At 38.8% G+C, this 23271-nt stretch overlaps 1 protein-coding gene across 1 annotated transcript in view; it reads right to left on the bottom strand.

Annotated features, from left to right (window-relative positions):
- Nucleotides 1–1717: 1717 nt before the first annotated feature.
- The window catches only part of plxna4 (plexin A4), a 376636-nt gene continuing 355082 nt past the window's right edge, over nucleotides 1718–23271 (bottom strand). The window contains exons 23-32 of the mRNA XM_062064905.1: nucleotides 21231–21297; nucleotides 19221–19367; nucleotides 18564–18723; nucleotides 16704–16807; nucleotides 16373–16472; nucleotides 16100–16290; nucleotides 15859–16028; nucleotides 10586–10798; nucleotides 5443–5593; nucleotides 1718–5369 (exon numbers count right to left, since the gene is read on the bottom strand). Coding sequence (XP_061920889.1) covers nucleotides 5274–5369; nucleotides 5443–5593; nucleotides 10586–10798; nucleotides 15859–16028; nucleotides 16100–16290; nucleotides 16373–16472; nucleotides 16704–16807; nucleotides 18564–18723; nucleotides 19221–19367; nucleotides 21231–21297 — 1399 coding nt within the window. The 3' untranslated portion in view covers nucleotides 1718–5273. The remainder of the gene's footprint in view (nucleotides 5370–5442; nucleotides 5594–10585; nucleotides 10799–15858; nucleotides 16029–16099; nucleotides 16291–16372; nucleotides 16473–16703; nucleotides 16808–18563; nucleotides 18724–19220; nucleotides 19368–21230; nucleotides 21298–23271) is intronic.

Here is a 23271-nt window from a genome sequence, read left to right as displayed (position 1 = left end):
GAGGGGGGAGTTGTTTGCTATGCGGGATGAATTTGTGGCATATTAAATATAAGCCTGTTTGTTTTGTGGCTGATAGTTATACATGTCTTGTGTTTATTTAATGTATTAATCATTCCCAGCTGAATATCAGGTCCCACCCGTGACTCCTTAAATGCGTAGTGGCAAAGACACACGGGGAACTTGGGTGCGTTTGTTACACCTGGTGAAAAAAGTGTGGGAATCACTGCTCTATAGCGTTTCTACTCGAAAGCATTCTACATTTAAGCATTCTCCAAGCAACGTTTGTAAGATTTTCAATATAACTAAAACAATTCATCCTTACTAAACCGTCCCATGTGTGATGTCAGCAGGAGCGTTTTCATGCATCTTTGTTCTTGCTATTGTAATGTAATCATGCTAGATCGTTAGCATTAGCGAATATGCCGACATGTTTGCGAGTGTCTGTGTTAGTATTAATAAGTTAAAATGGCATTATTTTTGTTATTGAGTCGGTTTAGCTGATTGGAGAACTAGCTTCCGCATCTAATGGGTCCATGACGATGACTTCTGTTTTGTTTGATCAGCTGTTTTACTGCCTTATTACAGGCACCGTTTGGAAACAATTAAGGTATGTAAATAAACACTTTCAAAATCTCTCGTACTGGTATATATCTGTGGCGTATGGTCTGGTGTGGCTAATATATGTACAATTATTTATTCATTCTAAAATTTGGTGTGTGTCTTAAATACCGGTGTACTTTATAGCCCGGAAAGTACGGCATAAGATCTGCAAAATCTATGATTATCCATTTCATTGTTTGTTTAAAATGACCTAAAATGCATACGTGGCTACCATTGAACTAATCTATCTTGGATGTGAAACAGTCAGTGACTCAACTGAGAGAACCAATCAGGCGACACGGAAACGACAGGCACAATATCTCATTATGAACTTTCGCCTGATTAGTGGGACAGTTTTGAGGGCGTGGCTGTTTTCCACCAATCAGCAGGGAGAGGGAGAGAGCAGGTTACTGGACTGTGTAATACCTTTTTCATGAATAAATAGGTGATGTTTAAAGATAGAATTAAAATCAAATTAGCAGAAAAAAATATTTAACAAAAAATGTAACATTTGATGACAAAATATTTAATTAAAAAAAAAAAAATTAACTAAATTGTAATACATAAAATTAAACAAATACAAAAAGAGTATATCACTGTTATCCGCTGAAATTTCTCATCATTCTTTTAAGAATAAATATTTAGTGAATAACAAAAAATCGTGAAGCTTTGGTTTCTTAATAAAGTTTATTCTATATTACAAATAGTATTTTGTTCTGGACTGCAAAATAGGAATGCATTATATTTACATACACAGGTATACAATGAATTATAACAAAGTTAGAGAAGCTCACCTTTTATCCCCCTGGGCTGTTTTTCTTTTACCCTCTTGATAAGATACTCTTTCAAATATGATCTACTAAAGGTATTTTTTTTAACATGTTTGCTAATAATACTGTGCTACCAGGACGATTTTTCAGTTCCTATAAAAGTTTTTTTTTTTTAAGGTGGAAACTTTATCTGTGCTCGCAAAGGAAGATACTGCACGTTGTCACAGGACTCGGACACAATGTTGACCTTTAGCTACATGGAAGGCGCCGCTAATTAGCGCAGCCGCGTGCACGTCTTTGATATGTGGAGTGTTTCTGAGGAGGACAACACAGCAAATGCTCGCAAATGAAAGTTGAAGCATTTTTTTATCCAAGCGTTTGTTGTCGTTAGGCTTCTGCAGAATGAATAAAGGTTCCACCTTAAAACAATCACTAGAAGTTCCCCCACTTTCTCGCTCTCCAGTCTGTCAAGCAAAATAAAGTCAAAAAAGCACATCATCATCTTCGCAAGGCTTGTTTTTCTTCATTTTTTCCCCTTAAATAAGTTAAATGGTTTTACATGCGCTTAAAAAAAGCCAATAAAAGGAGCCAAGGTGGGCCGCTCGTTCACATTCACATATCACCACACGGGGCACGTTGTCAAGGCAAAGAAAAGGGCAGAGGGTAGAAAGTGGTCTTTCACATCCAAAAAGTCTTAATGTTCTCGTCCCTCCTCCTCGTCTTTGTCTGCAGCTACACTCCATCTGCTTGTGCAAAAACAGGAACCAGGAGGAGCGTCTCCACAAACTGAGGTCAGAAAGTATCACACAGCTTCCCGTCACAATGAAGAAGACAAAAGTTTTTTTCTTTTTAGATTTTTCCTCGCTGGCACTTTTTTTGTTTTTGTTTGTTTGTTTGTTTGTTTTGTGAAAATGTCATCAAGCTCCTTTGGTTTTTAGGCTGAGCAACTTTTAAAAAGTCCACACAAGTAAGAACATCCCGGGGCGTCGGTGCTTTTTACCCCCTTGTTGTTGTTGTTGTTGTGCGCGTCTGTGCATGTTGTTTGTTCCACAGTGTGCTTCTGAGAGGGAGTCCACTTTTTTTTTTTGTCTTAATAGCGAGCCATGTAAGCCAAACGGAAGCAGGGATGCTAATGCTAATGCTAATAATCAAAGTGCGCTGGGCATTTTGTCCCTCCTGAGCCCTTCTTACTCTCCAAGGGTGCGTTCACACGTTTGTTTGGGTTCAAACCAGGACACACAACACTTCTTTGACATACCTCGGTTTTTCCTATGCCCCACTTTTCATATGACTCACTTTTGGAGGAAATGTCAAACTAGTCCAACTGCGTATCATCCTGTGGAATCGAGTGCCCAAAGAACGACTGCAAAATAAGCCACCGAGGGGGTCAAATAAATCTTTGATAAAGAAGGTGAGAAACACTATTGAAGTCAAGAAAGAACACAAAGTACAAAAGTACCGTATTTTACGGACTAAAATGCACACCACAAAATGGACAGTGCGCCTAATGTACGTATTAATTCTGTCTTTGAAGCAATTTTATTTGGTACATGGTGTGATAATAAGTGTGAGCAGTAGATGGCGGTCACACATAAGAGATACGTGTGGACTGTAGGTTGAAGCCTGTTCAATAAATGACACGAGCAAGTACCCGTAAGCAAGCAACACCAAAACGTTGATGTTTCATTGAGAATATAGAACATTACACACGGCGTTCAAAAATCTGTCAAAATATTTGATTACGACTTCGGTAAACTACAAAGCCGCACTGCTTGATGGATCGCGGAGCATTAGTAGTCAGACGTACTGTGCTTCAACATACAAGTATTATTATTGTGTGTGTAAATACTCCAAAATGGCACCTATTAGGAGACATATTGTTTTGTTTTGCAATATTATGCAAAACCAACTTTTCTTTCCGATTGGTACCTGCTGATGTGCATTTGGGATCTGCATTGTAGTCCGAGCAGTAGTCAATAAGCTCCTTCTTTTTCTCTATCCTCTTGTTGTGGGGCATTCATCCTCCGCTGTCGCCATGTCTAATATAAAGTGCCGTACAATTCTCCCTTATATCTGTCAGTACACTCGCTATGGAAGCGCTAAAAAGTACAACAAAGATAAGACGCTGTCGAAGTGGAGGCACGTAAATAAGACGGCCCTCAAAACGGCGCATCTTGAAGAGACGGTCGGAAAGCGTCTTTGAAGATGGTGTGTAAAACATCACCTATGCAATATTTTGACCTAAGACCCAGCATTACATGTTATGTAGACCAGTGGTCATCAACCTTTTTGTAGCTGCGGACAGGTCAACGCTTGAAAATGTGTCTCACGGACCGGGGGGTGGGGGGGGGGTTTTTAAATTTTTTTATTTTCAATTTTTTTCATAAAGAAATTCAATCATGTGTGCTTACGGACTGTATCCCTGCAGACTGTATTGATCTATATTGATATATATAATGTATATATTGTGTTTATGTTGATTTAATTTAAAAAATATATATTTTTTAATTTTTTTTATTTCTTGCGCGGCCCGGTGGTTGGGAACCACTGATGTAGACCACAAGGAAGTGTTTTACATGGAGAAACAAAAAAATTATGAAATGACACATTTGATGCGCCTTATAATCCGGTGTGCCTTTTGTATGAAAATAGACTCGCTCATCGGCAGTGCGCCTTATAATCCGGTGTGCCCTATGGTCCGAAAAATGCAATACCTCCCCTCATATTCCCTCATCTGTTCCTCACCTTCTTTGCCAACGAGAGTCTTTACTGTAAAAAAGACAGCTCAGTCGCCAAAATTTTACATCTAAATGCTTTTTTTTTTTTTACTGTAGAAACGACAAGATTTGGGGTTTTTTCAGTGTTAGATGAAGTGATGACGTTCATTCATCCATTTTACCCTGCACGCATCACTACAGTCAGATTATTCTCTATTAAATGTTTTGTTTTTATATTTTTGGGTGTCTGGATTGGATTCAGTGGGAAAAATCGCTCCGGTTTTCGTACAATTCGGTTATCGTCGGACATTGTGAAAACGGAGGTAAAACTGTACTCACATGCTAAAAAAAATGCAATGTCGGTAAAAATACAGGAGTACTCAGTTTTGTTGGTAATCGGCTTGAAAATGTCAGATGAAGACCAAATGGTAAAATAACCCAGACAGACAGACGATGCACCGAAAGTGAATTATACTGTAAACATATCAGTTGTTATTAGGATGAAAATAAGAGTGGAAGTGTTTCTCCATTTACAGTAATGCACTGTAAAAACAATCCCAGTCCTCAGAATTTTACCGTAAAAATAGCAATGTAGTATTTTCCAATTTACTGTAACTCTGTATATAAAAACACCGTAAAATTCTGGCCAATTATTTTTTTTTTACCATAAAATCTACATTTTCTTTGACAGTATAGAAGAAGTGGGCCGTAGGAAAATCATCTGTAAGGTTTTGTTGTTAGACTTATTAATTGGAATATGTCCTTGCTTTGGACACCCGAGTGTTAAAAGGAAGTACTCAGGCTGGTACGTTCGTTTGCTCCAACTCATCAGCGTTCCTTTTAACCGGCAAACACCAGGCGCCTGAACACACCCTTGGTCTGAATGCAAAGTCCAGCTATGGAAGGTTGCGGAACATTCTCAGGCCCGCGTGTTTGCTCAGTGTAAACTTCTGGTTTGGCTCGCCTGCCACCAGTGCAAATCCTCGAAGGCAACGTAAAAAGTGTCCAGTAGGGGGCAGCAGCAGGGAAAACAAGTAAGGAAGCAGAAAAACAACAGGAACAGGTTTTCGCTCAGGCACGGCTCGGTTTTTAGGACAAGTGTGTGGAGCAGGGATGAGGGGGGGGGGGGGGGGGGTCTTCTTCTACTCGGGGTCTTCTTCCCAGTGCATGCTGGGAAGTGCGGTCCTCAGCTCTCCAGCGTCATGAAGGCCACCACCTGTTCCAGTTTGAAGGCCAGCCGTTGTTTCCTGGCGGCGTCGTCCTGCTCCAGCGCACAAACAATCTGCCGTGCGGGAAGTAAAGAGGACGTGAGCAGGAAGTGTGGGCCGGAGAGAGGAAGTGGCGGTCGGACGTACCTCCTCCGTGTATTTTCCCACGTAGGAGTAGATCTCGCTCAGGGAACTCATGCTGTTGAACTCGTTCATGTGCATGCGCGACTGCTCGGCCAAGTAGGCGTTCATGTCCTGGTCGCTGATGGCCGGCATCTTGTTGATGTCAGAGTAGTACCTGAGCACACGTTAGCATTGCTGGTTAGTGTCAGGTTCAAGCACTGATGACATCTATTAAACAAGACAAGAAGCAAAGAATTAAACAGAGACAGAATTCAATTTGGCTCAGTGAGGAGAAACGTGTACATCTGTACCCTTGTACAGTGTCATTACGCTCTGCCAAAAGATTGTACGCCTCCTTCTTTTATTTGGACCTCCCCTGACCACATGGCAACAGTTGCTTCCAAAGGGACGGGGGTCGTAAACAGCCATCGCCTTTGATTACAAAACAGTTCAAAAGAAAAGGTCGGTTCAAAAAAGAGGTCGTAAAAGAGTTCAAAAAAGCGGTGCCTGGAGGGGAGTCAGGCCCTGCTTCCTCTCCGCTTTGTAGTTCTTGGGTCACGACAATATCTTTCTGTTGATTACAATACATGAAAGAAACAGAACACCTTCATGTTGCTTTCCATCCTACACAGTGGAGTTTTACAAGCCTTCTTCTTGGTAGGTTCAAAGACATGTTTTTTGCTTCTCAATGTAACACAAAGTTTTTGTGATAACTTAGAAACAATTATTCTAACAGTTAGCACCTGCTAATTCTTTTGCTTATTTCTAATCCAACTGGAGGTTTTTTGTTTTTGGACGTGTGCAGCATGACATGACAGGAAAGAAGACATGATTAGCATTTACATTTTGTTTCAACACAATACAATCTTTTTTTGCAGTAGCTCAATGAATATAGGGAATGATTTTGCCATTTAAAGGATCTTTGACTTGTGTTTTTGCAGTAGGTTTTTACAAACGGCATCGTTTTGCCAAATAGAGGATCTTTGATGTATTTTTGTGATGTTCGTCATTAAAAATGGCTGATTATTTTATCATACAAAGGATCTTTGACTTGGGTTTTTTCAGTAGGTAATTTTTAAAATGGGATGTTTTTGTCAAAAGAGGATCTTCAAAGTGTTTTTTGAAGTTATTGATTGAAAATGGGAGATGATTTTGTCATATAAAGGAACTTTGACTCGTGTTTTAGCAGTAGGTCATTAAAAAGAGATATTATATTATCAAATAAAGGATCTTTGGCTAGTGTTGTTGCAGTAGGTCATTAAAAAGAGATATTATATTGTCATATAAAGGATCTTTGGCTAGTGTTGTTGCAGTAGGTCATTAAAAAGAGATATTATATTGTCATATAAAGGATCTTTGGCTAGTGTTTTTGCAGTAGGTCAATACAAATGGTAGATTATATTGTCATATAAAGGATCTTTGGCTAGTGTTTTTGCAGTAGGTCAATACAAATGGTAGATTATTTTTCATATAAAGGATCTTTGGCTAGTGTTGTTGCAGTAGGTCATTAAACAGAGATATTATATTGTCATATGAAGGATCTTTGGCTAGTGTTTTTGCAGTAGGTCAATAAAAATGGTAGATTATTTTGGCATATAAAGGATCTTTGGCTAGTGTTTTTGCAGTATGTCAATAAAAATGGTAGATTATTTTGTCATATAAAGGATCTTTGGCTAGTGTTTTTGCAGTAGGTCAATACAAATGGTAGATTATTTTTCATATAAAGGATCTTTGGCTAGTGTTGTTGCAGTAGGTCATTAAACAGAGATATTATATTGTCATATGAAGGATCTTTGGCTAGTGTTTTTGCAGTAGGTCAATAAAAATGGTAGATTATTTTGGCATATAAAGGATCTTTGGCTAGTGTTTTTGCAGTATGTCAATAAAAATGGTAGATTATTTTGTCATATAAAGGATCTTTGGCTAGTGTTTTTGCAGTATGTCAATACAAATGGTAGATTATTTTGTCATATAAAGGATCTCTGGCTAGTGATTTTGCAGTAGGTCAATAAAACAGGGTAGATTATTTTGTCATATAAAGGATCTTTGGCTTTTGTTTTTGTAGTAGGTAATAAACAACGGGATGATGTTGTCATATAAAGGACCCTTGTTGCGTGTTTTTGCAGTAGGTCGCTAAAAATGGGGAACAATTTTGTGAGATAGAGGATCTTTGGCCTTTTTTCTGTCATTAGTTTATTGAAAACGGGATGACTTCGTCACACAAAGGATCTTGGACTAGTGTTTTTGAAGTAGGTCACTAAAAATGGGGAAAGATTTTTTCAAATAGAGGATCTTTAAAGGCCTACTGAAACCCACTACTACCGACCACGCAGTGCTGATAGTTTATATATCAATGATGAAATCTTAACATTATAACACATGCCAATACGGCCGGGTTAACTTATAAAGTGACATTTTAAATTTGCCGCTAAACTTCCGGTTCGAAACGCCTCTGAGGGTGACGTATGCGCGTGACGTAGCCCGGCGAACACGGGTATGCCTTCCACATTGAAGCCAATACGAAAAAGCTCTGTTTTCATTTCATAATTCCACAGTATTCTGGACATCAGTGTTCGTGAATCTGTTGCAATCATGTTCATTGCATTATGGAGAAGGAAGCTGAGCAAGCAAAGAAGAAAGTTGTCGGTGCGAAATGGACGTATTTTTCGAACGTAGTCAGCAACAACAGTACACAGCCGGCGCTTCTTTGTTTACATTCCCGAAAGATGCAGTCAAGATGGAAGAACTCGGATAACAGAGACTCTAACCAGGAGGACTTTTGACTTCGATACACAGACGCCTGTAGAGAACTGGGACAACACAGACTCTTACCAGGATTACTTTGATTTGGATGACAAAGACGCAGACGTGCTACTGTGAGTATGCAGCTTTGGCTTCTAAACATTTGATCGCTTGACTGTATGTGCGCAACTTTTTTTTGCGTATGTACGTAACTTTTTTAAAATATATAAGCTTTATGAACCTTGGGTTAGGTGAACGGTCTTTTGGGCTGAGTGATTGTGTGTGTTGATCAGGTGTTTGAATTGTATTGGCGTGTTCTATGGAGCTAGGAGCTAGCAGAGGAGCTAGGAGCTAGCGTAACAAACACGCAGGTGTTTTTATGCAGGATTAATTTGTGGCATATTAAATATAAGCCTGGTTGTGTTGTGGCTAATAGAGTATATATATGTCTTGTGTTTATTTACTGTTGTAGTCATTCCCAGCTGAATATCAGGTCACCCCCGGCTCTCACACCATCTTCCCTATCTGAATAGCTTCAACTCCCCACTAGTCCTTCACTTGCACTTTACTCATCCACAAATCTTTCATCCTCGCTCAAATTAATGGGGAAATTGTCGCTTTCTCGGTCCGAATCTCTCTCACTTCATGCGGCCATCATTGTAAACAATAGGGAACTTTGCGTATATGTTCAACTGACTACGTCACGCTACTTCCGGTAGGGGCAAGCCTTTTTTTTTATCAGATACCAAAAGTTGCAATCTTTATCGTCGTTGTTCTATACTAAATCCTTTCAGCAAAAATATGGCAATATCGCGAAATGATCAAGTATGACACATAGAATAGATCTGCTATCCCCGTTTAAATAAAAAAAATTCATTTCAGTAGGCCTTTAACTTGTGTTTCTGCAGAAGGTAATTTAAAATAGGATGGTTTTGTCATACAAATGATCTTTGACTCGGGTTTGCAGTAGTTCACTTAATATCGGGACTTGTATTGACATATAAAGGATCTTTGACTTGTGTTTTTAGAGTAAGTCATTAAAAGCAAGTTATGATTTTGTCAAATAAAGGATGTTTGACTGCTGTTTTTGCGGTAGGTCATTAAAAACGAGATCATTTTGTCAAATAGTGGATCTTTGTTGTTTGTTTTTTAAGTTGGCCAATACAACAGGATATTATTTTGTCACATAAAAGAACTTTGACTAGTGTTTTTGCAGTGGGTCATTAAACAATGGAGATAATTTTGTCATTTAAAGGATCTCTGACTAGTCAGATATTATTTTGTTATTTAAAATATCTTTGATGTGTGTTTTTGCAGTAGGTCAATAAGAACGAGAATAATTTGTCAAATAGATTATATTTGACATGTGTTTTTGGAGTAAGTCATTGAAAACGGGTTATGATTTTGTCATATAAAAGATCTTTGACTAGTGTTTTCACAGTAAGTAATCAAAAATGAGAGAAATTTGTCAAATAGAGGATCTTTTCAATGTGTTTTTGGAGTAAGTATTTAAAAACAAGTTATGATTTTGCCATACAATGGATCTTTGACTAGTGTTTTAGCAGTAGGTCATTAAACACAGGAGATTATTTTGTCATTCAAAGGATCTCTGACTCGTGCTTTTTCAGTCTGTCATTAAAAACGGGATGAATGGCTTGTGCAGCCCTTTGAGACACCCGTGATTTAGGGCTATATAAGTAAACATTGATTGATTGATTGATTGAATTTGTCAAATAGAAGATCTTTGACATTTGTTTTTGAAGTTGATCATTAAAAGTGGAATAATGCTTTGTCATTTAAAGAATCGTTGATGTGTGTTTTTGCAGTAAATCATTAGAAATGAGAGGAGTTTGTCAAATAGAGGATCTTTGACATGTGTTTTTGGAGTAAGTAATTAAAAACGGGTTATGATTTTGCCATACAAAGGATCTTTGACTAATGTTTTAGCAGTAGGTCATTAAACACAGGAGATGACTTTGTCATTCAAAGGATCTCTGACTCGTGGTTTTTCAGTCCGTCATTAAAAACGGGATGAATTTGTCAAATAGAAGATCTTTGACATTTGTTTTTGAAGTTGATCATTAAAAGTGGAATAATGCTTTGTCATATAAAGGATCGTTGATGTATGTTTTTGCAGTAGGTCATTAAAATTGGGATAATTTTGACATATGAAAGCAACGGTTCAACTTCTATCCTCTTTTAAAAAGTCAACAACTAAAAGTGTCTCGCCGTGATAGCCCAAAACTGCTGGTTCAATTAAAAAAATGTTTTGTATTAAAATATCTTACAACAACGATCCACTGTAAAATCGCTTCAAGTCGTACTTGCTCTGCTGCACACAAACAAGTCTCTCTTTCCTCTAGTCTAGTGGTGCTGCCCCCCTGTGGAGCGGCTGAGGAATAACTCCTCCTTAAACTGGGCTCACCTCTCTACCCAGCTCTTGTAACTGGGGATGTCCTTGGCGTACAGCAGCTTGTTGGAGGGCGAGTCCTTCCCAAGGCGGTGCTCCGAGGTGGAGCAGGAGTCCATGAAGGTCTGAGCCACCACGGACAGGCAGGCGTCGGTGATGCTGCTCTTGTGGATGTCGAAGACAAACTGAGGGTTCTTGATCACGTTCACCCAGAAACGCAGAGGTAGGCTGCAGATTGACCACAACTTTGTCATCATTTGTCTCATGAATAATGCGACACGCTTCACTACGGCCTCACAATTGTTGCTGACGCAGCACAAACTGCTGCAAGCTGGAAATGCAGTCATTGAAATCTCCACGCCCACTAAGCTATTAAGATCCTGCACAAGAGGATTTGGCACAAAAGGGAAGTCAAAGTCTGCATTATGACTTGGAAATGAATGCAAGAATCTACAGGGATTAGTTGAAGGGATATTTAGGCTGACGTTAAGCCGGCCCAGCTGCCCTATTCTTTGACTTCTTTCATAAAAACACACATAATAATGCACACATAATAATACCATCAAGTGTGCAGGAAATGTCTGTTATTTGCTGCTTTCATGCTGGCTTAAAAATGACTTTTTTAACCGCCAGCTTAAGGATGTAACAATAAACCATATTAATGATAAACCATGGTCACTCTTAAACAGATTACATTTTAACATTTTAAATTGAAATGATCGTACAACTGATTTGATAAATACATACTATTTATTCATTTACTGGAAAAGTAGGTTTGCACGCTAAAAGGCATTATTACACAATGTATAAAAAATAACAATAGATTCATTTTATTGTCATTGTAAATTATATACAACATTTAGTTTAAAGCAGTGTTTCTTAACCTTAGGGCCCATTGCTGGACCATGAGCGCCCCCCTTGAGGGCCGACAAAAAATATATTTCTCAGCTATAGTCCATATGGGCCGCAGTGGTTCAGTTGTAATACACTTTTTCACCACTTGTGGCAGTAATGACAATATCAAACAAACAGAAGAAGTCTGGAGCCAAAGTCATAGAGAAGTTTATTAAGCGCAAAATATATGACTAAATTGGTGAAACTGTACTTTCATTTGCACTTTAATTTTATTGAAAGTTTAGTTAAACATAAATTATTATTAGAGTTATTATTATTATTATTATTATGTTCCTTGACTGCACTTAAATGTAGAGTATATGTAGAATATATTCATATTATTTATATATTATATATATTATATTATATTATTTATAATTATTATTGTCTATTGTGAGCGAACTGTGGTGCTGAATTTCCCCCAGGGATCAATAAAGTACTTTCTATTCTATTCTATTCTATTACTCATGAATTTACTTTAGTTGTATTTATTTTAGGACTGTGTAATTGTATGTAATGTTGTTTTTCATTCGTTTTAATGAGTCCTTCCTTTTGCAATATATTTGATTAGAATTTATTTTCTAATCAGCCTGACCTAACCCTTGAAAATAATCTTTGTGATTAACACATGCTTTCATATTTGACAAGTTTATAAACTGTAATTAGGTTGGACATAATTATTGAATATGATTAAAATTAAGAGTAAGATGACTAATTCTGTGTCAATATAGTAATTGAGTGGGCCCCGAGCCCCTCTGTCGTGTGAATGTTGGGCCTCGAAGTCAAAAAGGTAAAGAACCCCTTGTTTAAAGTACCAGTAGAGTGGATAATCAAGTTGCCTCTATTTTGAAGCTATTATTTTATATGTCTGATTTATGACAACAACAGACTTTCAAAGTTTGCAAATGAATAAATATGACTAAAACAGTATCAGTCTCACGGAGATTCCCAAGCCATTTTGAGAAAGCCAGTGACGTGATCCATGATGTAGCGTTGGGAACCACAGATCCCTTCCCCATCAACAACAATGTTAATCAGGCAGACCTTGTGAGAGCCAACAACAATTGCTTTGGGAAAAATTATGTTCCAGGACCTTATATTTTTGAGCCTGAACACAAAGAGGATGAGCAATACGTTTTAGAAGCCAATTGCAGCTTTGAACATACAAACTAACTATAATAAACTAAAATAAAACAAACACTTACTGTAATATTTTCACTCTCGCTGGGATTTGTACCAGATGAGAGATGCATGAATTATAATGTAGAATTTACTTTTAGCAAGTTTGAGACAAAGCAGAAGCAGCTGCTGATGTAGTGTGTCAACAATAGCAGTGTAAGCTAGCATTAGCTCACCGCTATCAATGCGCCACAAAATAGTCCGTTTGGGTTGGCGCTTAGAATAACAATATCACTCATACTTGGTTAATTTTCAGGTCACAACATGTAAATAGAGTATTGTTGGCACTTTCTGGATGTTTTTTTTAAAAGGTTTTATGGGTGCAATGGAGGACCCTCGATCTGTTGACTCAATTGTTAGCTATCTATTAACAATTTCGAATGCATCAAAAAAGCCAAGAATGTGTGTTCTTGTCTTACACAAGGATTGTGAATGATAAACAGCACACCTCTTTCCAATTTTTGTGTATTTCCAGTATGACTGATCTGATAGTATGGTCAAGAGTGCAGAAGCGTTACTATAGACTCTACAGAAATTGCCGAAGACAATCGGAGCGGAATGTTCAAAATGGCCGACTGAATTTGTGGCATTTTGCTGATTGAAAATACAATTGAATATGGTTTAATGGATACAATGAAACACAATTAAGCATATAAAGTCAACTTGTTATTTCACTCTACTGGTACTTTAAAGCACAAAGTGAAAACCATAAGAAATATATAAAGTCAATTAATAATACGAAATAAATACTGTTTTATTCCTACGTCACATCTACACTAGCACATAATGCCTAAAGATCAAGGCATTATAAAATGTAATAACATGATCATAAAATAAGCAATTTCTGTAAAAATATACATTCCACAACATTTATATAACTAATAAGAATAGATTTCCACATTATTAATATAATTGATACAAAAATATATTTTCCACATTTTTCTAATTTATAAAAAACATATTCCACAATGTTTATATAATTTATAAAAAATAATATGTATATATTCCACAGTATTTATATAATAGATACAAAATACAATATATTCCACATTATTAATATAATTGAGAAAAATAAAGTATTTTCCTCATTACTTTTAAAATGTTATCTATCCATCCATTTTCTACCACTTGTCCCTCTCGGGTAGCGGGGGTGGCTGGAGCCTATCCCAGCTGCATTCGAGCGGAACTGCATTTGAAAAAAATGAATGTTAATTTTATTGGATTCAATATTATGTGGCTATAATGAGTCAATGAGTAGTGTTGTACCACAGAGTGTAAAATAGTGTTGTACTATATAGTGTAGTACTGCAGAGTGTAGTATAGTGTAGTAATCTATAGTTTAGTACCGCAGAGCGTAGTGTAGTATACTGTAGTATAGTGTAGTATCCTATAGTGTAGTACTGAAGAGTGTAGTATAGTGTAGTACTCTATAGTGTAGTACTGCATAGCGTAGTGTAATACTCTATAGTGTAGTACTGCAGAGTGTAGTGTAGTACTCTATAGTGTAGTACAGTGTAGTACTCTATAGTGTAGTACTGCAGAGTGTAGTGTAGTACTGTATAGTGAAGTGTAGTACTCTATAGTGTAGTACTGAAAAGAGTAGTGTAGTACTGCAGAGTGAAGTATAGTGTAGTACTGCAGAGTGTAGTATAGTGTAGACTCTATTGTACATTACTCTATAGTGTAGTACTGCAGAGTGTAATTTAGTATAGTACTCTATGGTGTAGTACTGCAGAATGTAGTGTAATACTCTATAGTGTAGTACTCTAGAGTATACTACTGCATAGAGTAGTATAGTGTAGTGATCTATAGTTTAGTGTAGTACTGCAGAGTGCAGTGCTCTATAGTGTAGTACTGCAAAGTGTAGTATAGTGTAGTACTGCAGAGTGTAGTATAGTGTAGTACTCTATAGTGTAGTACTGCACAGTGTAGTATAGTGTGGAACTCTATAGTACATTACTCTACAGTGTAGTACTGCAGAGTGTAATGTAGTATAGTACTCAATACACTGCACAGTGTAGTATAGTGTAGACTCTATTGTACATTACTCTATAGTGTAGTACTGCAGAGTGTAATGTAGTATAGTAGTCTATAGTGTAGTACTGCAGAATGTAGTGTAGTACTCTATAGTGTAGTACTGCACAGTGTAGTATAGTGTAGACTCTATTGTACATTACTCTATAGTGTAGTACTGCAGAGTGTAATTTAGTATAGTACTCTATGGTGTAGTACTGCAGAATGTAGTGTAATACTCTATAGTGTAGTACTCTAGAGTATACTACTGCATAGAGTAGTATAGTGTAGTGATCTATAGTTTAGTGTAGTACTGCAGAGTGCAGTGCTCTATAGTGTAGTACTGCAAAGTGTAGTATAGTGTAGTACTGCAGAGTGTAGTATAGTGTAGTACTCTATAGTGTAGTACTGCACAGTGTAGTGTAGTGTAGAACTCTATAGTACATTACCCTATAGTGTAGTACTGCAGAGTGTAATGTAGTATATTACTCAATAGTATACTACTGCAGAATGTAGTGTAGTACTCTATAGTGTAGTACTGCACAGTGTAGTATAGTGTAGACTATTGTACATTACACTATAGTGCAGTTCTGCAGTGTGTAATGTAGTATAGTACTCTATGGTATAGTACTGCAGAATGTAGTGTAGTACTCTATAGTGTAGTACTCTAGAGTATAGTACTGCAGAATGTAGTGTAGTACTTTATAGTGTAGTACTGCAGAGTGTAGTGTAGTGTAGTACTGCAGAGTGTAGTGCTCTATAGCAGTGGTCCCCAACCTTTTTGTTACTGCGGACCGGTCAACGCTTGAAAATTTGTCCCATGGACTGGGGGAGGGGGGGGGGGATTTTTTATTTATTTTTTTGTCATAAAAAAATACAATCATGTGTGCTTACGGACTGTATCCCTGCAGACTGTATTGATCTATATTGATATATAATGTAGGAACCAGAAATATTAATAACAGAAAGAAACAACCCTTTTGTGCGAATGAGTGTGAATGAGTGTAAATGGGGGAGGGAGGTTTTTTGGGTTGGTGCACTAATTGTAAGTGTATCTTGTGTTTTTTATGTTGATTTAATAAAAATAAAAACATGTTTTTTTGAATTTTTGTATTTTTTGTGCGGCCCGGTACCAATCGATCCTGGTGGTTGGGGACCACTGCTCTATAGTGTAGTACTTTGGTGACCGGAGGTGAGCTCACCAGTTGCTCTTCCACGTGTGTCGCACGTGCGGGTCATGAATGCTGTGTTTGTCGGCCTGCTCGTCCAGGAAGTCGAACATGTACTTGATGGCGAGCGGCAGGGCACTGCCCCTATGCGCCGTGCTGAAGATAGTCTCGAAAAGGTCGTCCACAAACTTCTGCAGCGTTCCCTGGGAACAACACTCCTGTCATATAGATGATCTTTGACTGGCGTTTCCCACAGCAGTTCCACAAAGCTCACCTTTGTGGCCAGGAGTCTGGTCAGGTAGATTTCGGACACCATCTTGCTGCCGCGGTCGCCCTCCTTCTGGTCGCCGTGCTCGTGGTTCTTGACCAGGTGCCACACCTTCACGCCGCTCTCCAAGTCGGGCGTGATCATGGGCGTCCGCGAGCGAAGGCTGTCTGGGCTGCCCGTGTACTTGATCATGTTCTCTGTGGACCAACCACCAATCATTGCGATGCTAACCGTAGATTGTGATGCTAACCGTAGCGCCCTCTGTTGACTCGCACTTACCGTATTTGCTGGCGGACGTTCGGGACACGGTGGAGTTGTTGACCGAGTTGTAGGCCGTTACTTGCTTGGGGACCAGGGCCATCACTGCGTTGTCGGGCACCTACACACACACACACACACACACACACATAATATCATCAATTATCACACACTATTGTGTGTATTCACACTGCAAGGAGGGGGCGTGGCTTATTGGAGTGAACGCTATCAGTGTTAGAAAGCACATTATTAACATCTCTTTGCGCATGTGAGGACCTTTGTTTTCTTATGTGTCTCCAAAACTCTGTAAACATGCTCCTATGATAATTATGATTGTTATTATGCTCATTACCTGATAGTGGGCGAGCATGTTCAGCCTCTTCCAGTCGCCTTCGATCTTGGTGGTGACGTCCTCATCCTGCAAGATGACACGCTGTCCTCGTCCTTGACGCCACTCTGCAGGCAAACACATATTGCGGTGACATCACAAGTTACGTAAAAGAGACCAAATTATGTTGTTTTGAGAATTTAATCAACAAGAAAAAATTAGTATGAGCTAACTACTGCTGTGCTACAAATATAATATGCAGTGCTTCACCAATGTATTATTATTCATATTTCTGCAATGGGAAGCTTTTAATTTGTAATCATAGAATATATTTGTTATTGTTATTTATTGATTAGGATGTCAAATTAAGAGTTTCATTCTTGAGCAGAAACATTTATTTTTCAAACTATAATCAAGGGATTAGCTTTTTCTTTATTATGTGTGGAAAAAAGTTGTTTAAGTTTGTTATTGGACTAATAAATAATAGTTATAGTTTAGAAAATTTAACACTATTTTAATTTGCTTAAATGTTGTTTTTTTTTACATTTATTTATTATATTATTATTTTTATTTTATTTTTTTAATTATTTGTTTATATGACAATATGTACATTAAGATTAAGATTAAAGTACCAATGATTGTCACACACACACTTAGATGTGGTGAAATTTGTCCTCTGCATTTGTCCCATCCCCTTGGGGAGCAGTGGGCAGCAGCGGCGCCGCGCCCGGGAATCATTTTGGTGATTTAACCCCCAACTCCAACCTTTTGTTGCTGAGTGCCAAGCAGGGAGGTTATGGGTCCCATTTTTAAAACGAGTATAAAAAAAATAATACAAATATTACATGAGTTAAGTACCGTACATCAGTGGTCCCCAACCACCGGGCCGGGCCGATTAGTACCGGGCCGCACGAGAAACTAAAAAAAATAAAATATGGCCTAGTGGTTAGAGTGTCCGCCCTGAGATCGGTAGGTTGTGAGTTCAAACCCCGGCCAAATCATACCAAAGACTATAAAAATGGGACCCATTACCTCCCTGCTTGGCACTCAGCATCAAGGGTTGGAATTGGGGGTTAAATCACCAAAATGATTCCCGGGCGCGGCACCGCTGCTGCCCACTGCTCCCCACTGCTCCCCTCACCTCCCAGGGGGTGAACAAGGGGATGGGTCAAATGCAGAGGACAAATTTTACCACACCTAGTGTGTGTGTGACAATCATTGGTACTTTAACTATTTTTTTTTATTAAATCAACATAAAAAACACAATATATACATTATATATCAATATAGATCAATACAGTCTGCAGGGATACACACATGATTGTATTTCTTTATGGAATTTTTTTTTTTTTTTTTAAATGTGCTTTTCTATCAAACACACCATCAGCAGCTTCTCCAGATTTTCATGGATATATATCTGCCGTTTAAATAGCAGACCAGCAGTTCTATGCTCCAACTGCTTCATCAAGTTAGCTAGCTACACGCTCTTTCATGTTTTTGATGATGTCTTTCTGTAATTCAATGTATATCATCCACTTCTTCTTCTTCTCAGCACTGTCTTTCACACCCACTTTCTTCCTTCACATGGTTGGAAAAACAAAGTTATGTCCATCTCTAGCGATAAGCTAATGGTAGCTAGTAAAACCGGATGTTTTGCTCGAATATTACAGGGTTCACTGTGACATTCACTCCGCCAACTAGTGGTGGGAAGGCTCGTAACACCAATTTTTGCTTAGAGCCTAACAATTAGCTGAGAGACAGCTCTTGCCTCAAAACACTCGTAAGTCAAGATAATATGGTCCCTAAAAACAAACATAGTCCTGTATGTGTAGAAGTAGTGTAGTAGTTGTAGCAGTACTAGCACTAGTAGTAGTAGTGACATACCCAGGTCCATGTCTGAGGCCTTGAGGCGGTGCGAGTGCGGCACGTTCTTGTAGATGGCGTCCAGCATCTTCTCCTTCACCTGACTGATGGTGTCACAGTTAAGCACCTTCACTTGGATCTCTGGGCTCTTCTCGTTCTCAGGGTGGATGCAGTTTACCACCTGAGGGGCCAAATCGCACAACGCTTTAAAACCTCCTTGATTGTGTATGCAATAAAAGTACTAAAATTGTCTTCTACTCTATTCCTGTAGGTGGCAGCAATGTGCGTTGTTTCACAAACCACAGCTCCACCCTTTGGATCTGCTGTGTCACTGCAGCCTTTACCCCCGATGCTAACCACACACAATAATCCATTATTTGCGCCAAATCTTGCTAGTTAGGCAACTTTCATCCAGTAAATGTATGCACTTGGTGGCCAAAAAACATTTTTTTCTTTTAACTGTGCACCACCAACTCTTAGAATGTGCGTCTAAATATTTTTAATTGGTGATAATGTGATACTGCTCCCTAACAAACAACCATAACTTTTTTGGTTGAGCTAAAAAAAACAAGTTAAGTAAAAAACACCTCAAGCCTATTTGACAGCTCATAAACAGCGCAGCGATATCGCCGCTCTAGTGGCCGGCCAGTGTCACTGCATGAAACTCTCCCTCCTCACCAGCGTCTTGTAGTCGATCTGTTGTCTGATGAGTTTGTCCTCGCTGAGAGAATAACGTGCTTCTCCTGTGATGGAGTCAATAGGCCCTTTCTCCATCTGCTGCTTGATGGCGCAGAAGAGCGAGAAGAGCGGCTCCCCCGCACACTCCTGCACAAAACAACACGTTTAGACAGTTTATGTGTTCTCAAAATCATCTCTAGAGACTTACAGCGGAACCTCGATTCACAAACCCCTCTATTTGAGAACTTTTCGGTTGACCAACTTTTATTTTGAGCAATGCGCCTGCCTGTCTCTGTGTACGAACGCTTCATTCATTGATTTGTGTTCCGCCTGCAGGCAAAAAGCAGGGCACAGCATTGTGGCGGAGGTGGAGCCCTACAATTGACTTGCTGCATAGTACATACTGGCCATTACTCAGTGCTTCAGCGTGTGTGCCTTTTTTTTCTGTGTTTTTTCGCCTTTTGACAAGATTTGACCATTTAGCTAACTCAATAGGGGTCCCAAAAACTCTAGAGACTAGTGTGGAGAGAAGAAGGGAATCACTGAGGAAAATACTGTTTGTAAGGAGCACATTCATTGCGCTCACAAGTATGGAGGAATTGATGAACACAGCAAGTTTTAATTGTGATGAGACTGGACGTTTCCGGAAAAAGATGCCAGATGGAGACTTATTTCACAGCACAGGAAAAGACGCTACCGGTCGTTCAGCAGCACAAGGGCACACACGGCTCCTCCCTCTGCCCCTTTCCTTCTCTTCCTGGCCGCTGCTGTCTCTTCTGCTCCTCTGCCAATGATAATCTGGGTGGATTTTACTTTTCTAAATATTTATTATTGTGACAATATGGTTGTTAAACTTAAGGATTGTTTGTGATTGCTGATGGTTTGTGAGACCACCAAAGGGACTTCCGTGTGTGCGTGTTGCCAGAGCAACGCATACAGAAGACAGCAGCTTGTCGTCGTCGTTGTTTTGGATTGTTCATAAAGAGATAGTTAATTCGTCCACCTCGTTATGTTTGTTTGATATACAGTACTGAATAGCCATTCATATTGTGCTCAAAGTGTACAAACCTTAACTAAAATATGGACTTTTGTCAAGGCTGGAACCCATTATTCATCTATACATTGTTTCTTATGGAGACATTTGCTTCACTATACAAACTTTTCAATCAAACAATTATCCTTTATTTAACCAGGTAAAAACTCATTGAGATTAAAATCTCTTTACCAAGAGTGACCTGGCCAAGAGGGCAGCAAAACAAAGTTACATAAATAAATATAAAAACACATTTTTTAAATTACAATGTTTGTAAATCGAGGTTCTACTGTACATTAATGTTTGTTTCCACTTTTAAGAACACAATAATATGTCAAATACAAATTAATTTATCTTATTTAATTTAATTTTTTTTACTTAACAGGCCAATATTGTTATATAACTCCATATTTTATTGAAAAAAATCCAAAATTAAGTTGTTTTTTTAAATAAACTAACAACTAAATCCAAAATGTATATTACTATTATTATTACTGCTACTACTATTATAACATTTAATTGTATTTACTTTACTACTTCATTTAATATATTTTATGAATGTTTGATACTGTATATAAATATTGTTTTCCACTTGAAACGAGCCAATCCAAACCGCTTCGGCATGATATTTTTATACCTTTAAATAGATCAGTTGAGTTATGTTTTTTTTAATTAAAAAAAACTAAACACATATTTAAAAGTGTTTATATACCACAGCAAAACAGTAAAAGTGTGACAATGTGCTGCATGCTTTAAATGGGAAAAAAATGGCAACATGTGGTGACAAATATAAAACAATAACTATTAAAAGTCATAAATATTAATGTTACGATAAACGTTGGCTTCAAAAGGACATTATTGGTCATATTTTGTGTCGCGTTGTCATTTCAGACTAAATTAAGAGTCTACTTACCATGTGACTACTGTACTACCTGCTTTAAGTGCCCTTAACAACTACTACAAATCACAAATATTACCTTGAGGAACTTGTAGAGCAGAAAGGTGAACCAGTTGGTCAGCATTTTCTCCGCTACAGACTCCGTCCTGCACACAAACCACATAATAATCAAAATAATAAATAAATGTCACTCTGTCCCTTTATTAATATTCAACATCATAGCACATATAAAAGACCGTGCAAAGCAATTAAAGGCTTTGATGTGGCCTCATTTTCATTGCGCTGACATTTTATCCATCTACAATAGAGTCAATGAATACCCACAAAAAGGGTGTCGTGTATCCTTGAGGGGTCGCTCGCTCTCTCTCTCTCCCTCACGCGCGCACACACACACACACACACACACACACACACACACACACACACACACACACACACACACACACACACACACACACACACACACACACACACACACACACACACACACACACACACACACACACACACACACACACACACACACACACAGCTTCAGACATCAATATTTCAGGATTAGCGTCCATTGTGTGTGGTTGTTGTCGGCCACCTGCAGCAGCCTTGTCGTCGTCCACTTGAAGGGACTTTACGTCGGCGGTGCCAGCCCTTACACCGCACCTGGGGGGAGGGGATTAACTTGCAGCCTCTCGCTGTGCCCGCCACAAGGTCACGGGGGTCGCGTTTGATCCCCTTCTTTCATGTTTTTGTAATCAGAGATCTTCTCCATTTCCTCAACAAAAAGGATGGAAGTAGGCGGAGGGAAATAGTGTTGACTTCTTCCTTCCAGCAGGTGTCCCTCTCCTTCTCTCTCTCTCTCTTTGTGTGTGTGTGTGTGTGTGTGTGTGTGTGTATCCTAACGTGGCAATCTCTAGGTGGTTCTCAAACTTTTTTCACCATCTACCACCTCAGAAAACACTTGACTCTCCAAGTACCACCATAATGACCAACATTAAAATACAGTAGTGTTGTACTTCTAAGTATTCATTAAAAACAAGGCAGAGGTTTTATTTAACAAGTATAACTAATGTTTTTGGCCACTCTAACGTTACACCAAGTTTGAACACCAACACTTTGTTTCCATCCATCCATTTTCTACCGCTTGTCCCTTTCGGGTCGCGAGGGGTCACTGGAGCCTATCTCAGCTGCTTTCAGGCGGTAGGCTGGGTACACCCTGGATAAGTCGCCACCTCATCACAGGGCCAACACAGATAGATAGACAACATTCACACTCACATTCACACACTAGGGCCAATTTAGTGTTGCTAATCAACCTATCCCCAGGTGCATGTCTTTGGAGGTGGGAGGAAACCAGAGTACCCGGAGGGAACCCACACAGTCACGGGGAGAACAGGCAAACTCCACACAGAAAGATCCCGAGCGCAGGATCGAACCCAGGACCTTCGTATTGTGAGGCAGATGCACTAACCCCTGTGCTACGGTGCTGCCTAACACTTTGTTTCAATATAGGAAAATAAAACACTAGTCATTTAATTAAGTGACTCTTTGGCGTACCACTATTGGTTGTGTACCACAGTTTGAGAATCCCTGCTCTAACACAATCTGGGGGGAATATGGCGTTTTAAGCGGTCCACCGACCACAGGAACAAAAAATATTGGGACGTAATCGCCATTCCACGCACATTGGAGCTCCAGTGAACCGCACCAGAGTTGACTTAAAGGCGGGCTGAGACCCTTCTCTCAAGCGGTCTCAGACGATACCCTTTTTGTGTCATTTGACCAATCCCTGCAGGACTTTGCAGGCTTTTTTGTGTGTAATTTTGTCGCAGCTTTTCCAAAAAAGTTGCACAAAATTTGCAAGTGTTTGCTAGTGTTGTCCCGGTACCAATATTTTGGTACAGGTACCAACATTATTTCGACACTTTTTGGTAGTTTTCTAAATAAAGGGCACCACAAAAAATTGCATTATTGGCTTTATTTTAACAAAAACTCTTAGAGTACATTAAACATATGTTTCTTATTGCAAGTTTGTCCTTAAATAAAATAGTGAACACACAAGACAATTTGTCTTTTAGTAGTAAGTAAGCAAACAAAGGCTCCTAATTTAGCTGTTGACATATGCA

The sequence above is a fragment of the Entelurus aequoreus genome, linkage group LG12 (assembly GCF_033978785.1).
Source record: "Entelurus aequoreus isolate RoL-2023_Sb linkage group LG12, RoL_Eaeq_v1.1, whole genome shotgun sequence".
Classification (NCBI taxonomy): Eukaryota; Metazoa; Chordata; class Actinopteri; order Syngnathiformes; family Syngnathidae; genus Entelurus; species Entelurus aequoreus.
The sequence above is the reverse complement of the archived record's forward strand: the minus strand, read 5'-3'. Positions and strand labels throughout refer to the sequence as shown.